Here is a 16,755-nt window from a genome sequence, read left to right as displayed (position 1 = left end):
TACTTGCGTGGCATTCAAAGTTAAGTGACTTGCCAAAAATCAAAAGCAATGTTTTGGTATTAACCAGTTCAACGACTCTTAATACTCTGAACTTCTAAGAGCAAAAGAAAAGATGATCCAAGAAGCGTTTTCCTACCTTTGAGAGGGGTTGTCTGACTCTTCGACGTACATATCAATCTATTTATGGATTCTATCATCTGACTCTTGGATTCAGTCTCTTTTGATTTCTTTCCAATTCTCATTACTGAAAGTAAGAAATGCATTATTAGACCCTTGGCTAGTTACTAAACAGATAATGTTACTTTTACATGTACATCTCATTTATAAGGATGAGGCAAAAATAGGAAATTGACATGCCTAAGATCACAACTGGTATTTCAATTTCTAGTATCAAACCCATTATGTTCAGACAATGAACTCACACATACACCCTTCTTAGTAGGACTGTTTAATGCTGAACACACTACATACATGTAGCATTTTATAAACAACACAGTTTAGTACCACTTTCAAAGGATTTTGATTAACAAGACAAAAGACTCTTGCCACTGCCAGCAGTGTCAAACTTACTCTTTCCCTTTTTCTCTTTGGCGACCACGATCATACTCATACACACCGATAGTCCCTCGCCAATCTGAGGCAACCGGAACACTTGTACACACTTGAAGCCTGTCTTGAGGGAAGCTTTTGTGCTCTCTGATTTCAGAATGTTCTTAGAGCTGTCCTGTTTGACAGTAACTCTTGCACTGTCTGGCTTTGATACTTTGGCACCTTCTTGTTTCACAGTTGTTTTTGTACTCTCCTTCTTGCTGAGTTTCTCTTTAATCTCACTAGTTTCTGATCTCGGTAGCATGGTCCAGTAGTCCAGCTGCAGGTCCATGTATTCACCCCCAGGACTGCTGAAAGCTCCTGATGGTGACGGTTGTGACCCTCCTGATTGGCTGTAATTAGATGTTGGTTATGGTGAAATTCTTTTTGACTTTCGACTACCGCTTTTCATCATCTGCAACCTCTCTTGTATCAAGTGGATGTTGCGTGCCACTTTGGCTGGGAACCCATAGAGGTTAGTGGTCTACTGGATCCTTCTTTCGCTGTGGAGGGGGAGTGTGGACTCTATCACAAGCTACTATGGTTAACATTTAAAATACCTTGGTAAAGGAACCAGGAACCAGGAATTTTGGCTTCAAATCTAGTCAAAGTCGAAAGATAGTTATCAATGTAGAGACCTACATGTTCCAGGCAATGTTTGGATTAAGAGCTTGACACCGCCACATCAAACAGGCAACAAAACCTGTGGCTGTATGTCAGGTTGGTATGAAATTCTTCAAGTGGAAGTTTCCTTTACCTGCAGGAGGCCACCACATTGTTGATGCTCGGTGAGTTTGGCGGTGTATGCTGATCTCTGACTTTCTCCATATAGCTTTGTTGTGATGGAGGCGATCCAGACAAGGTGGCTGAGGGCAAGAGTTCATCAAGGTCAACTGCAAAGAATTGAAGAGCTCCAAATAATTCTAACCAGGCTAAATAAAGTAATCTGACTAACAGGGGCCACCCTACATGTAGCTTTAGAAACTACACTTCGTACTCTTAATGAAATTATCTGCATAATTATTAAAACGTTATCTAAGAAAAATTTAAATGTAATCAATGCATTTATGCTAATTTTGGGCCATTGCAGTGCAAGATCAAATGACGTTACTATCAGTGTCATCTTGAGCCAAGTGACCCCAAACATAGAGAAAAGAAATCCACAATGATATAAACAATTAGTTATTTTGATTTTAGGCTCACCTGACATCGATTGAGTGAGATCAGCCGGACCTATTCTTACTTCCTGCAATTCAAAATGAGAACTCAGGAACAAGGCAACAACTGAACAGAAATGGACATGAGAGGAAATGCTTCTAATTTATTGTCCAAAGTAGTTTTATACTGATAAAAGATGTGCGAGACGGGGGAGAAAATTATCAAGAAACGAACTGCTGTTTTTTGATCGATTGTAATTGGAATTTTAGAACCTGGTTCAAGGGAGACTTGTATACATCTAATTAGATCTTGAGACGGACTGTATCAGTTGCAAGAGGTGAATTCTGGTGGTACATGTATGTGCCATAATTGTCTCTTCATAAACCTGACTAACACTTACATTTAAGAAAGGTATGAAAATCTGGGAAGACTCTTCATCCGTACTGAAACAGAGCACGAGATAGGTGGTCAATTACAGGCACAGGCTCGACTTAACCAGAGAGGCAAGCTACACGTTCATGTAGGACAGGCAATACCAAGAAGCTCATTCATGGCCAGCCATGAGTGATTGTATCTAAATGAGTTATCCACATGTCTCAAACCGTCTACCCCAGACCCTGGTCACAATATGGCAAATCAAATAGCCTACCTTTTTTCCTTGTAAGTGACCATGGCTTCGGCTATTGGCAGTTGTAGTAAGTTATTAGCACTCGATAGATATCTCTTGATTCTGTTGACAACTTCAAACATATCTGAAACAAATACAACACCCAATGCATAAAATTATACTAGTTCCTGTTGATAGAATACCAAACGGAAGCACTCTTCAACAATTGTATTTTTGTAACTTTACGAGTTAAATCACAGACAGGGTGCTACCAGTACCAATATCAGCAAAATATACCCATACCAACAATTATCATCTAGCGATTATCAGCACAATGTTGATCCTGCTTACCTGATTTCTGATTGTCAATCTTGTCAAACGTATCTCTCCACCAAGTATCCCCAAATATGGAACAATATGAACAGTCTATGCTGGCAATGTACTTGCCAATTAAACTAGCACCTGAAATCAAAGATAAATCATCATCATTGACCCGAGGCTGCCTGGCTCTTTGATCTTTGATATCCTTCCATTGTCAAGAGCTTTAATCGAGATCACTGACTGTCCCGAGCCTTGACCACAGTCTTTCTAGAATACAACATTTTTGTCTGATCAATTTCCACAGCTTTGTCTACCAGATTCTATATTTGCAAAATATAAGTCAGTTAGTGCAGAAGAATGTCATTGAGAAAAGATCAGCTGCTGCCAAGATGTCCAAGAAAAGTTTGAGGACTAATTCCCAAAATCAATTGGCCAGTAGGTGATAACACAACACCCTAAACTAGATCAGAAAAGTGGCACTGACACTTCAATTTGACATGTTCAACCCAGAAAGCAAGGCCAGAAAGTAACCTAGAAACAGGAATCAGCATTACTTACCAAGTGGTATTAGATAAAATTTGATGTAACTCTGCCAGTCAGGAGATTTAGCAGAAAATTGTTCCACATAAGGTCGTAATACTGAGTTGACATAGCCATCACCCCCAGCAATGCCAATCTTAACAGGAATCGGCGCCTTGTTATTGCTGTTGCAACTGAAGTGAAAGAGAACGGTCTTCAAATTTGAAGTTTGTTGAAGACAACTGCTTGATGGTATAAGAAAGAGTTGTTGCATATCAAAATGTATCAACTTCATGACTAGTACTGGTACTGAGGTGTAATCTCTTGAGACTGAAACAGCCTGTGGAATAGCAACTTCAAATCATCATCATCACCAAGCAAGCATAGCCATAGATCTGATAAGGCATAAACTGGCAGGTCATCTACTGTTATGACCAGCTCCAGCAGTGTAGCCCGAGAAGGGCATTACCGGAGATCGCTCGCTAGATACTCACTACTTCTGTAATTTTGAGACAAAGTGAGAGACGGAGGCCTTTACATCAGCCTTTGAGCACGTGCAGATGACTTTGTAGTGAGCTTCTTGTAGTTTGAGGGCAAGGGCCTGAAAGAAAAGATGGGGTGATTTAAGCAATTTCTTGGGTTTAGGTAGTCCATCGAATACTCCCACAGGGCATTGGTTCAATGGTCTTCATGTGCCAAATATTTTGTCCTTTTAGATTCAGCTGGTTTATCCAAAAATATGGAAAAACACAAAAACCATGTCGATGGCGTTGCCCCTACCTGGCCAGGTCCATCAGATGTGTTCACTAAAATAAAGCACTCCGGGAGATATTCATCAGTGCCTAATACTGCAGCCAACTGTTCCAGCAGGGCTTTGCGAGGCTGCAAAAGCAAGGAAGATGAATTTATAGTTGAGGCATGGATTTGACAAGAACCCTCCAATTGTCAAATACATGTACTATCAATGATTAGGACATGCACGAAAAGATGAAAATTTTAATTTGAAATAAAATTGAGCAGAATATGAAACATCACCAGCAGATGTAACATGTTCCACTGGCAACTTGTATGTTATAACCATACATGCAACGTCATATTCTGCCTAATTTTACAGTCAAGCACAACATCTTTGATTAATTCATCAGAAAATTAACATTACATACAACACTACCTCCTCACAAAAGAAATAGATTTTTGAAACCAAGGAAAATCAGGTGAATCAACTAAACTAACCCTTACAACAGGATGGTAGGGGAATTAGGGAATACGACTACACTTCATGCTTTAAACTTAAATATCCCCACTAAATAAGTGATTCAATGGTATAATATTATTATAATGACTGTACATAGATCTGGGCAAGAAAAACGTCAAGAAAAATATGATGAGTTGTGATGTGATCGTTGTAGTGTGCATGTGATCAGTGAAAAATTTAAAAGTGCACAAAATTTTCGAACTGACACAAATCAATGACATTAACATGTTCATACAGTGATCACAAAATAATAAGAAAAGGAAAATGCATTTGCCATCCTGATATTAAGTTATTAATTAATGACCCAGCACCAGAACTACAACTATCCACCTACATGTAATTTAAGTATTAATATAGGTATAAAGAAGCACATGGTCCCTTTCCAAAATGAAACGGATCCTTTTTCCGCTTACATGTACATGTAGTTACAGTATCAATTCAGGTAACATACAGAAAGACATCTCCTATATATCTCCATTTATGTTGCCCATGATCCTGTCACCACTAAGATAAGACAAGACATAATGTTCCTAGTCAATTGCATTATCTAGAAAGAGACCATGAGCTGACGAAGTTAACACTAGTTAGTAGTCTAGTAAACCATTGCCAGAAGCTGGTATAGGGTGACTCAAAACGATTGCAACCCAAAATATGTTTAACAACCGTTAGAATTAATAATCCTATAACATTCATCTCTCAGATTCTGCTAGTGGAAGAGATAACAAAACAGTTCTGATGAAATTTCAGTTTTTCTGTTCAAAAGGTTTTACAGCACCCACATTTTTTAGGGTTGTTTGGCGACCCTTTTCTTCAGGACCATCTGGAAAATGAAAGTAGTTGCATCATCACTTACGACTTTATTGCCCAAATTTTGGTTGCAATAATTTTGGGTCACCCTGTATCATGCAGGGTTAAGTAAAAAGGTTAATGAAATTAAAGATAAGTCTCTTGCTTCTTCAGTTTCTTGAAAAATTTTGAGGGTGAGATATTGTTTATTAGTCTCGAATGTCGAAGTCTAGAATGAAGTAGAAGTTTGGGAAGGAATATAGGTTTCTAAACCATGCAGGGAAACCTACCCTCGCTATGATTGGAATAGATGGAACAATGCACCAAGGCATTGAAGCATTATAACAGTCAATAATTTGCTAATTAGCAACATCAATATGATCATAATCATCATCATCAACATATATGGGCAAACTTGACACCGTTTTATATTGATTCATTCAGTCCTAAGTAAATGGTGATGTAAAAGGTCAGTCATATAGGATAAGGAAGAAACATTCAGAACTCAAATGAAGTTCTTCTGCGTGTTATTTACAAGTGCATTTAGTTAGAATATTCTACATGAAGTGCTCCAAGTAGCTCTTTTGTACAGCATTTTATACATCTCAAATGAACTATGAATTGAATTTAAGAAATTTGAGGACTTCTGCCGGAGGGCAGTTTTCTCAACTGATAGGATTACAAATGTGTCAGCAAATTAATCTCATATCTGAACTATGAGAAAATTCTTAATGTCCACAAGCCTGGTAAATCACATATTTGGACTTGATAGGTGCCTGTAGTACAGAGCTCAACAGCATAGTCTATTTTTAGTTTTTTTTTCTCAGCACCACCATACAGAAATTCCGCCTACAGTTCAATCCAAGTGCTCACCATGGCAGCGTGCAGTGTGTAGTATTTCTCAGCAAAACAGAAGACAATTTCCTTTTGTGCAAGGAAAAGTATACAAGATGTACAAAGGGGCTCTGTGCTACTATAATTCCACAAATCACTCATATTTTATGTGAATTGCATACAATTGAGTTCGAACCCAAGGTAAACCAATAATTTTGTCTCATAAAATATCAGCCGCAGTTTTGCTGTGATCATCAGCCAGAGAGCCCCTCCGACAGACTATCAATGAGAGAGTTAGAATAGAATTAGCCTGTACTACATGTAGTTAGCCATTTAAGACAGTGATATGATTTAACTGTGTGAGCTTGTTATGTATATTACAAGTAGATGTTAAGAAGCTTATTTTCAGAGGTGAGAGTCTGTGTTCAGCTACAAAATAAATACCTCATCAAAAATAGAAATGACAGGCCAATGTGTCATGTCTGTGTTCTTTCCTATCTCCAAGTCTCGAATCTGTGTAAGCAACAAATTATACAATAACAGCGCTTGCCTCATTTAACTTTTTAAGATCACATTGGACAGGTTTGTACATTGTACACCTCCTATTTCAAACCATACTGGGATCACGAGATGGGCAGTCGTTCCTAGCACTACTGGTGGCGGAGAGAGAGGATTAGCTAGCTGTAGCAGGTCATCAAGACCACTTCAACACAACTTCAAGTGTTACAGAGCAATGTTCCAGCGCGTTTTTTCACTTAAATTGGAGTTTCGTATGTAAGGTTGTCTGTTTCTGTAGTCTGTTTCTCAAAAGATGTCAGTTGCAAATCTTTGTTATAAAACATAATGTTTCACTGTACACTACAAACTTTATCTGTTGACTTAAGGCAATTGTTTTTGATGATGACTTAATAACAATATATGGAGTCTGAAAAGCAAGGTGATAACCTCACTGTTTGCAAAAGGAAACGGCAAGCAAATCACATGCAGGAGGTGTATCAGTACAAAATCCACTGCAAACCTTTCATGACGTTTTAAATGTTTGGATTTTCTTGAGCACCAAGATTACCCTTTGTGGTCCTTGAGTGGAAGACGATGAATTCGATCTATTTAGAAAACTAACAGCATACATTCAGTCATTTGTCTTGGTGCAGTTTTTCAACTGTTGTCACGAAGGACTTTTTCGCCATGAAAGGTTTGCGTGTGACAAAACAATGGGGCATGAAATAAGCGATGGAAATGTTGAGCAGAACAGTTGAAATCAAATGTAAATGTACTTAACATCAACGGCCCAGTCCCTGCAGTCATCTGTCAGGTAGCATACTCATCAAAATTTTGAAAAGGAACTCTCCTCATTTTGCACTTACCTACATGTACTATGGCTTGCATACATGCAAAGTGTAGTTAAACACTATTGCATTTGGTTTCGCCTACAGTTGCAGCTTTTTGTGACAATGAGGGTAAATGTAAGCTATTTCAAACCGGCCTTCTACACTGTAGAATATACATAGTCAGGAACTCTTATTTTTTTCTTTTTTACAAATATCCCTTTTTTGGTCCTCACATAGCAGAAAGCAGGGACTGGCATAAACAGATTGAAAGGAAGGATAAGTCCGCATCCAAGCTTGAATAAAACAGTAGAAGGCTTTTCAATATTACCTCCAATTCTGGACCGTTTTCATGTTCATGCAGAACCAGGCAATAACTTAGTTTGCGAGCTTGGTATATTGGGCTGTAGGGTTTCTAATAACACAACATATACATGAGATAAAGTGACCATCACTGAGTGCATACCGAGGGTGGCTGTTTCATGTACATGTCAACATCTGCACCTTGGAGAGAACTTCTGTAACATCTGAAGGCTGCACTGAGTCAGGTGCAAGTTATACTGTGACAACTATTGATCGGAATGTCCAGAAACTAAACCCTGAATAGGATTTAAGCTCAGGAGTGAACTGATTTAGTTTGGCAAGTCTCAGAGTGAAAATGTTGACATGTCTCATATTCCATATGCTTCTCAGCTCTTATCAGTTTAATACAAAGTTTGTCATACATTCTGTATGAAAACATCAACTTGTTTGATTTGATAGGGAGCCAAGTGAGTTCCAGACAAAGACACCATTTAATCAGCGACAACAGAAATCAACTTGAGGTAAAAGATTCAAATGTAGGTGATCTAGGACAACATATGGCTGTATTTGCTCCAAGGTCAAAGGTGAGGGGAATTCATCTACCAGTATCAAAAGAGAGTTGGAAAAAAACTGACACTGAAATAACATTTAAGAACTAAATGACCGCGGTGAGCTAAGGCGGTTTTTAACCAAGATTTTTCAATCGTATTCTAATGAGGTAAATACTTCAGCGAATCGTATGAAGATTTACGATAACATGATGATAATAACAACACCAAATTTCAGTAAAATGCCAAATAGAAACTTCACGAACACTGCACATTTGGACAACAACGTCACAAAAAGGCAACTGCACATTCACACAATTTATCAATAGATTAAAAAGGCATATTTACAGTGCAAAAGGACTGTCAAACACGTGCCCCCACCCCAAATAAGGATTATTTTCACGGGAAGAGAAAATCATTATTTTCGGGGTTCGGTTTGGACATGTTGGATGTGCGATATTGGTTCACTATCTAGTGCATCAATGTTTTGAACACTTACAATCAAGTTGACAAGCTTATAAAAGAATGAGAAAGAACGTCAGTTGCTGAGAGGAACATAATATTCATTAGTACAAGGATACATGTATATCACTTACAATCTCCAAAATCATTTTTCTTTAGTTTTCTGTTTTTTGTAGTGTCTGACAAACGACTCTTTAACATCAAACCCCAACTTAAACTACATGGTAACATCAATATTACAAGCATTTTTCAATGTACTTTGTTTAAAGCAGAAAGAATGGAGAGCATACAGCCATACATTGTGAGTCTGTACAAAACTTTATCATGCATGAGACAAGACAACTATTAAAACAAATCACAATTAGCATGGTTGGCAAGAACATCATGGAGAACAGTAAACATTATGTCCATTCCTTACTGAGATATTTGGAGGCGACATCACTTCAATTCAAGGAATCTCAGTAGTTAGTGGCATTTTACAATCCATCTATACTATCCCATATAACGGATATGAAAACTTTTTATGAGGTTTCTGAGAATCTCACATATGCTGGCTTTAGAACTAAAGGCTTGTGGGCACAGGACAGGCCAGCAAAGATCGCCAGTACAAAAGTCACAGTTTATAATAGTTTCTATAGCAACCCAAGGCTACTGTAATACCACCTCCTATGTATTAAGGTTATTACGCAAACCAAACATGATCTAAACGAAAACAACCAGACAGGATAAACAAGTAAAACCCCTCAAAAAAGATGACCTTTCCTGAGAAATGTCAACCAAAAGATTTTGGCGAAGAAGACATTTCTAGTGAATAAATAGATGGCTTTCAAAAACCTAAAGGTCATGCCATTGGACAAGATTTCTTCCTGGTAGCTTAAAAACCTAAGCACAGCAGATGGCACAAAAGACACCAATTGAACCATGTATGGTTTCGGCAGCATAATGTCAGTTAAAACATTTTTGTCTCCCCATGACCTAAAAAACCAACTTAAATGAACAAACTATATGAAAGAAATATGAACATGAATAAAAAACAGCCCAAAATCTTAGTACAAGGCCAATCCTCAACTCAAAATAAGTTATTATCATCATGCAAATCAAACTCAAGGAGACAAAACAGACCAACCATGCTAAAAGCAATCAGCAAATAATTTTCAGGGCAATATCATGCAGTTTTTTTTCATGACACTGTAAAACTTGTAGATAGAACTCAACATTTCACATCAAAGGTGGACGAAATTGAACAGAACGATTTTCATTCATTTTTTTTCTGTTGTCGATTTTACAGAATGTTTAAAATCACTGTTGGAAAGGTGTTTGTTGGTGATTCCAAAATGTGGTATCTGAACTTGGTGAACTGGTATCAGGTGAAGTAATGTAACAAAAAAGATGCAAACTATCACAGTCATTACTGGTTGTACGAAATTGATGAGATCGGATAGAATTTTCTCAACAATACACCTACATCGTGGTATTACTTGGTGTCTCAGAACCAGATATTGGGGATTGGCGTTTAGTGGTTTCCATAACACTTCTCTTGGGGTGTTGTTTTTTTGACAGCAGCACACCAACAGCAGGTTAGAATATAAACATATATTAAAAATAAAGTCACTGGGGAAAATAAGGCAGTGTTAGGGTAAACTAGACATTTTTTTCAAACTAGGAAATTCTCCATTGAAACAAAAGACTACAAAAGCTGAAAAGCAATATGGAGGTCTCAATTTCAAAATGATGTAAGAGAAGGTAGACAAAACACCGATTCACCAAGTCAGAAGTCCCAAAGCAATGGAATGTAAATGAAACTACTTCATCAAACAAGGAATTCTTTCCAGCTGACAAGCACACTGGAAACAATACCCCGACTGAAATTTTTCCCATTGTGGCCATACAGTTTTAAAGCAACCAATCTACTTATTAAATCAACCCTATCATTATTGATATACCCCAACCAAAAGAGCCACCATTCAAAGCATCTACCCTATATCAAACACAAAAACAGGCAGAAAACGGACTTCTAAAATATGCACTGATTTCACTCCATTATTAATCGTGTGTCGATGGATTAATCTGTGACCAAGTGACACCTACCACTCCCTCTATATTTCCGTAGCTGTTACGCCGTTCCTTTGTTTCCCTTTTGGCTCTTTTCTCGCCTTTCAACGAGACGCTACGATCGCGTGAGAACAACTTAGTTTTGGCACCTTCCCGCTTATCATCTTTTGGCGGACTGCTGGGGTCTGAATGTTCGTGATCAGTTAGGTTTTCAGGATGACTGTCAGAATCATTACGCTTTGAGCTATCGTCGCTATACCGACTGGAATCCTACAGAACGAACGAAAGATAAAATTAAATGGCTGAATTAAGTTGTCATTTATAAGAAGTCAAATGGCCTTTTTGAATTCAGGACTTTAAAACTTATTGGAAAAGATAAGAGTTAAAAAGTATGACTTCGGGGGAAAGCACACAGAATTTCAAAAAAATCTGTATTTGGTGATTGCAGTGACATCTACCAGTCATGCAGCAGTTAGATGATGTGGAATAGCGGGGTACACACAGATACCACTAGTGCATATACACCATAACAATCTTAATCAGTAACACAACAAACATGATTAGAACACTAAAGCAGGTCTCAACTACCGAACGACAATGCATTTGGGGATGCCTTAAGAAAAGCAAACAGAAATTCTTTAACTGAACCAACTCTCTGGAAAATGTTCTTCTTCGAATCCATGTGAAACGTTACCTTTGGCACTTCAAGAATATCCTGTGAATTACATCGACCAGTGAAAAATGGCCTGAAAAAAAATGATGATATTGAAATATAAGCGAATGAAAGAGACTCATGATCCTCACATGAACAATGTGGTTCTGATGCCAGTCACAGACTGATTTCTTGCAACCTTGGATAAGTCACTGTTTCAGATCAGTTCTATAGACAAAGTATCATAAAATTGAGACTCTTTATACCTTGCATTTATGCCTAGGCAAGCAAAATAACCCCATCCTAGTGATGAACATTGATGAAGTAGCTAGTTACAGAAATCTCAGGAGTCACTTTTAGCCAATAATGCCAACTGGCACCCAATCATAGTGGCACAGAGCAGATTCTCAATGCTCACAAGAGTGAACACAAAAAAAATAAAGATACCTGAGGCTAGGTTTTGGTGTTGAAAGGACACTCATGGTGTCCATTTCTGGTCCACTGTCACTCATGTCTTCCAACTCGGCAAATAGAAGGTCTTCTATTTCTTGTTGATTTTGATCTGCGTCGCCAAGATCTTGGTCAGGATCCTGTTCCGAATCAAGCACCTGCAAAACCAACATGAGAAATGTTAGCAGGGTAAAACTTTATATCTTATTCAAGTATTTCCCTACTGCCATGTTCTGGGAAGATAATCCCATCACATGAAATCACATGATGTAGTGTCACTACTTTCATGACTTTGACGTTTGGTAATCTATAGCAACATGCATGATGAGATCACAACTACTTAATTCAAAACCGGACTGTAGTCCTCTCTCTTACCTCTTCAGAAACTTTGAACCGCCGCAATAAGGCGATAAACTTTTGCTTTATATTTCTTTGCTAAAAAGAGAAAATCAAGGAAAAGTGTAAAACAATTGTGAAGGCCATAGTACGTATGATATTGTATTTTACCAAGGCAACAAATGGGGAAAAAGCACCATCTATACATAATGATATAGTTTCTATAATTGGCAATTTCGCCTTTCAGGAGCACCTGTATCATATCAGATGAACAAGGAACTCGCAATTCAACAATGCAATGGCAACATATGCAGATTACCTCTTTGGGAAATAACAGGATTTTATTAAAACTTTGTTGAAGAGTCACAAACCAGTAATCTCATAAAAGGCTTCTACGTTGAGGGCAAATCACTGCTAAGTGTTAACTGTTTTCATAAACTTGTGATTCATCAATAGACAGTGCTGTTTGATATGACGGTATACAATTGGTCAAACTATGCACGTCCTATAAATCAGGTCAGTCTAATAGGATGCAATCAGCCGTGTTCACAGAAGCTGGCACGCCCTTGATGTTTACCATGGATTGTCAGCATTGGATATCATGGTAAACAGACATGTTAATATCAGCAACTGCTGTGTTGTTGCAATGTCATGGATACCCTAAATGTAAATCCAAGGTTCAGTTCCCAAGAAATTAAGACTTTCCCAAGCTCATCAACAGCTCAACATGAAAGGCACCGATGTTGAATCATACATTATCCCTAACTGCTAGCAATTAGACAAAATGGACACATTCAGAAGTCATTAATCAGAGGGATTGGATACATATGCCCCGTAATTGATTAAGTGACAAAGTACACCATTATGGGCGGTTATTACCGCAAATAAAGACAAACCAAAGCAAAGACACTTGTGTAGCATATCAAGGACACGTAGATTGATACTCCTGGGCGGTTATTACCGCAAATAAAGACAAACCAAAGCAAAGACACTTATGTACCATATCAAGGACACGTAGATTGATACTCCTGGGCGGTTATTACCGCAAATAAAGACAAACCAAAGCAAAGACACTTGTGTAGCATATCAAGGACACGTAGATTGATACTCCTGGGCGGTTATTACCGCAAATAAAGACAAACCAAAGCAAAGACACTTGTGTAGCATATCAAGGACATGTAGATTGATACTCCTGTGTGTGCCACATCAAAGACATCTGGACCATACACCACGTCAAAGATAACGATGCGAAGTCAACAGGCGGCGCCACTGTAGATTGCTGGCGGCCGTACGCTGCCTGTTGACGTTGTTGTTATTTGCCACCTCTCTCCTATGGCAAGCCGTTTGCTTCAAAAAGTCGAAATGATTTTTTTTTCTAGTCGAAATGATTTTTTTCTAGTCAAGATATTTTTTTTCATGTCAAGAAAAAAAATTTGAAATTAAATTTTTTTTTTCAAGTCGAGATATTTATTTTTCTTCTCATTTAACTTATTGAAGTTGAATCAATTAATAAAAATTTCACTGCGAGAAAAAAATGATTATAAAAATAAAAATAGTCGCTTATATCAACAAAAACCTATAGTTGTCGAAATCGTTTTTACTTGTCCCAAGACGGTGGCGCCGCCTGTTGACTTCGCATCGTTATCTTTGATGTGGTGTATGGTCCAGATGTCTTTGATGTGGCACACATAGGAGTATCAATCTACGTGTCCTTGATATGCTACACAGGTGTCTTTGCTTTGGTTTGTCTTTATTTGCGGTAATAACCGCCCAGGAGTATCAATCTACGTGTCCTTGATATGCTACACAAGTGTCTTTGCTTTGGTTTGTCTTTATTTGCGGTAATAACCGCCCAGGAGTATCAATCTACGTGTCCTTGATATGCTACACAAGTGTCTTTGCTTTGGTTTGTCTTTATTTGCGGTAATAACCGCCCAGGAGTATCAATCTACGTGTCCTTGATATGCTACACAAGTGTCTTTGCTTTGGTTTGTCTTTATTTGCGGTAATAACCGCCCAGGAGTATCAATCTACGTGTCCTTGATATGCTACACAGGTGTCTTTGCTTTGGTTTGTCTTTATTTGCGGTAATAACCGCCCATACACCATGTTTGGTTCTAATTCATGAAAGCAAGTATGAACAAGCATAAACGTCAAGTATAAAGATCGTGTAGGAAGCCAAGCTCCTTCAAATTCCAGTGCAGTGGCAATTGTCCAGCTTTGGTACAAGGCAGTCAATGATTAGTTTCACAGAATAAATCATTGAGAAATAGTCTGCAAGGTTCCAGTAAGGCATTGATGTATTTCGGTAAATGGTATTAAATGAATGCTACAGCACCAGACTTGGCATAATAATTCCACAGCCTGAAATTGGCAGCTGGGGCACCAAGGATGTCACAACCTCATGTTCTAGCTCACCAAGAAAAAGAATGCCACAGTATTTCTTTGCATGAGAACGACTAATCTGAGTGCCAAGCACTTCACCTAAGTATGATGGATAATGCCACAATATTGTGTATTAAGCAGCCCCCTGAGCGTTTCTAATCATGAATCCATCAGCCATTACCGCTTACGATTTATTGCACTGAAACCTCGAGCTGAGATTAGCAAATCTTCTATAAATGAATAATGGAACAAGCTAATTAAATGGCTCATTCGCCAACTAAATGTTTCCCTAACTGTTGACGTTACGAGTATGGTCTAATTAAAAGTGGGTGGAGAAAAGTTCTGATTCAATTATCAGAGGAAATAACTGGTAATGGAATTTATGCTTATATTTAGTTGTGGAAAAAGAGGGTAACATGCGGTTGCATTGAGCATGAGATGAAAATAATCAAGATCATTATGAATGTGGCATGAAAACATTAGCCAGAGTAAGCCATGATATCTTTCATTTTAGCTACATATACTAGTACACAACTGGAACATAACAATATTCGAGAAAATATAGAACTTAGAAAAGGAGAATATCTGACTCACAGTTGTGAGCTTTGCAGGTCTATTGTGACTTGCAGACCCCCTGGTCCATCAGTGACGAATCAAGATGAGTAACTTATCATTACTGACACTTGACAAGACAGTAGCGAATCTCATTATTGGAAGACTCTCGGTAGAAGAACACCACTAACTGAATTATTTATGATGAGTTGCATGACGACATTCATAGATTGAGGTATTATGTGACAGATTACAAGTAATGAAAAGGTGCATGAAAGAAGCAACATAAGATTTTATAACCATTTGAGAAGGTAGGATATCTGATCGGTCTCTCTGATAGACAAACTGCAGTCCCAAGACACACTGAAGGCACTCCTGATTTCAGTTGCCCTGCCTCACATGTATACCATTCTGGAGCCAATACTCTGGAGAGCATCATTGTTGCCAATATGTTTTTTTTAAAACTGTTTCATGCCTCGCCCTTTTCACAAAAGGACGCTAGATCTAAAACCTGGATGATGCATACAATTCAGCTGCAGACAAACAAGTCCTAAAGGATTTGTCATCATTCAATGCATGAGTCAGACATATCCAACAGTTAGCTCCACTTCGACCATCAATATTAATTAGGTGATCCACAGAGACATTTACATGATTGAGGAAGTGCATTGCATTTTGCATTCTCTTAATGACTCCGGCATCCTTCATATGAGTTACTGGTCATATAGGCAAGGAGTAACTGGAGATAACCTTCTTGTTCCAGCGTTGCATTTCCGCAATGAATTCAGACACCCATTCTGATGTATTCATGTCACCTGCCTTGAATGGATGATAACATCTCAGGCCAATTCTTTTATAAGAGATGCTCTTATAATGTACTTGCACCTTGATTGAACAAGCAGACTTAATTATTTATTGACCCGACCAGTCTATGATAGCATATATAAAAGTGAGCCATATAGATGACTTTATCAACATGACCAAGAACGTGTACTTTCTTACCCTGGTTGTGACTTGTCTTATAGGACCATGGCTTGTTTTGCGTGGCCGCACTGGACGACTATCATCGTCCATCGGCTCCAGATCACTCATATCGTCCCCTGACCAGTCTTCATTGTCATTATAGTCATGTGGCTCGTCATCATCACTGTCATTATCGATGTCTGGGGATCGATCTGAAAAATAAGAAAGTGACAAATGATTCCATCATGTGTTTTGTACAATATATATTACAAGACAAAACACTGTAGGAACATCTGCCCATACTTGTACAATGTACAGTGGAACCTCCCTTGGAGGACACTCGTGTTGAAAATAGTAGGATATGCTCACTATAAGAGCCAGTAAATTTTGGTCCTAAATGGGTTGTTTTTATACAATTTGACCTCTGTTGCAGGACACATCACTAATAATGATAGCATTTGTCAGTGCGGTACAAAGGGTATCCTGAACAGAGAGGTTCTACTGGCTATAAACTCCTTGTAAAGTATCAGCTCTGTGTTTACTGTTCTGCAGTCTGTAGTGAAGTCCATCGGCATGAAATACCTTGTATACCTGTTAAGTATGCAAATTATTAGAATGTTACAAACTGCTAACCAACTCGTTAGATGTCTGCATACTCT

General features: G+C 38.3%; 1 protein-coding gene across 6 annotated transcripts in view; it reads right to left on the bottom strand.

Annotated features, from left to right (window-relative positions):
* LOC135484234 (phosphofurin acidic cluster sorting protein 2-like) overlaps positions 1–16,755 on the bottom strand; it is a 33,897-nt gene that overhangs the window by 5,216 nt on the left and 11,926 nt on the right. The window contains exons 6-22 of one of the 6 annotated variants that reach the window (XM_064765517.1): positions 16,136–16,308; positions 12,236–12,295; positions 11,858–12,018; positions 11,453–11,504; positions 10,795–11,028; positions 8,744–8,758; positions 7,725–7,808; positions 3,974–4,075; positions 3,688–3,794; positions 3,233–3,387; positions 2,705–2,815; positions 2,396–2,498; positions 2,147–2,189; positions 1,792–1,834; positions 1,346–1,481; positions 571–941; positions 137–244 (exon numbers count right to left, since the gene is read on the bottom strand). In XM_064765517.1, coding sequence (XP_064621587.1) covers positions 137–244; positions 571–941; positions 1,346–1,481; positions 1,792–1,834; positions 2,147–2,189; positions 2,396–2,498; positions 2,705–2,815; positions 3,233–3,387; positions 3,688–3,794; positions 3,974–4,075; positions 7,725–7,808; positions 8,744–8,758; positions 10,795–11,028; positions 11,453–11,504; positions 11,858–12,018; positions 12,236–12,295; positions 16,136–16,308 — 2,058 coding nt within the window. Of the gene's footprint in view, positions 1–136; positions 245–570; positions 942–1,345; positions 1,482–1,791; positions 1,835–2,146; positions 2,190–2,395; positions 2,499–2,704; positions 2,816–3,232; positions 3,388–3,687; positions 3,795–3,973; positions 4,076–6,512; positions 6,582–7,724; positions 7,809–8,743; positions 8,759–10,794; positions 11,029–11,452; positions 11,505–11,857; positions 12,019–12,235; positions 12,296–16,135; positions 16,309–16,755 lie in introns of all 6 variants that reach the window. The other 5 variants (XM_064765520.1, XM_064765518.1, XM_064765519.1 and 2 more) reach the window with 5 other exon arrangements.

This window comes from Lineus longissimus, chromosome 3 (assembly GCF_910592395.1).
Source record: "Lineus longissimus chromosome 3, tnLinLong1.2, whole genome shotgun sequence".
Classification (NCBI taxonomy): domain Eukaryota; kingdom Metazoa; phylum Nemertea; class Pilidiophora; order Heteronemertea; family Lineidae; genus Lineus; species Lineus longissimus.
The sequence above is the reverse complement of the archived record's forward strand: the minus strand, read 5'-3'. Positions and strand labels throughout refer to the sequence as shown.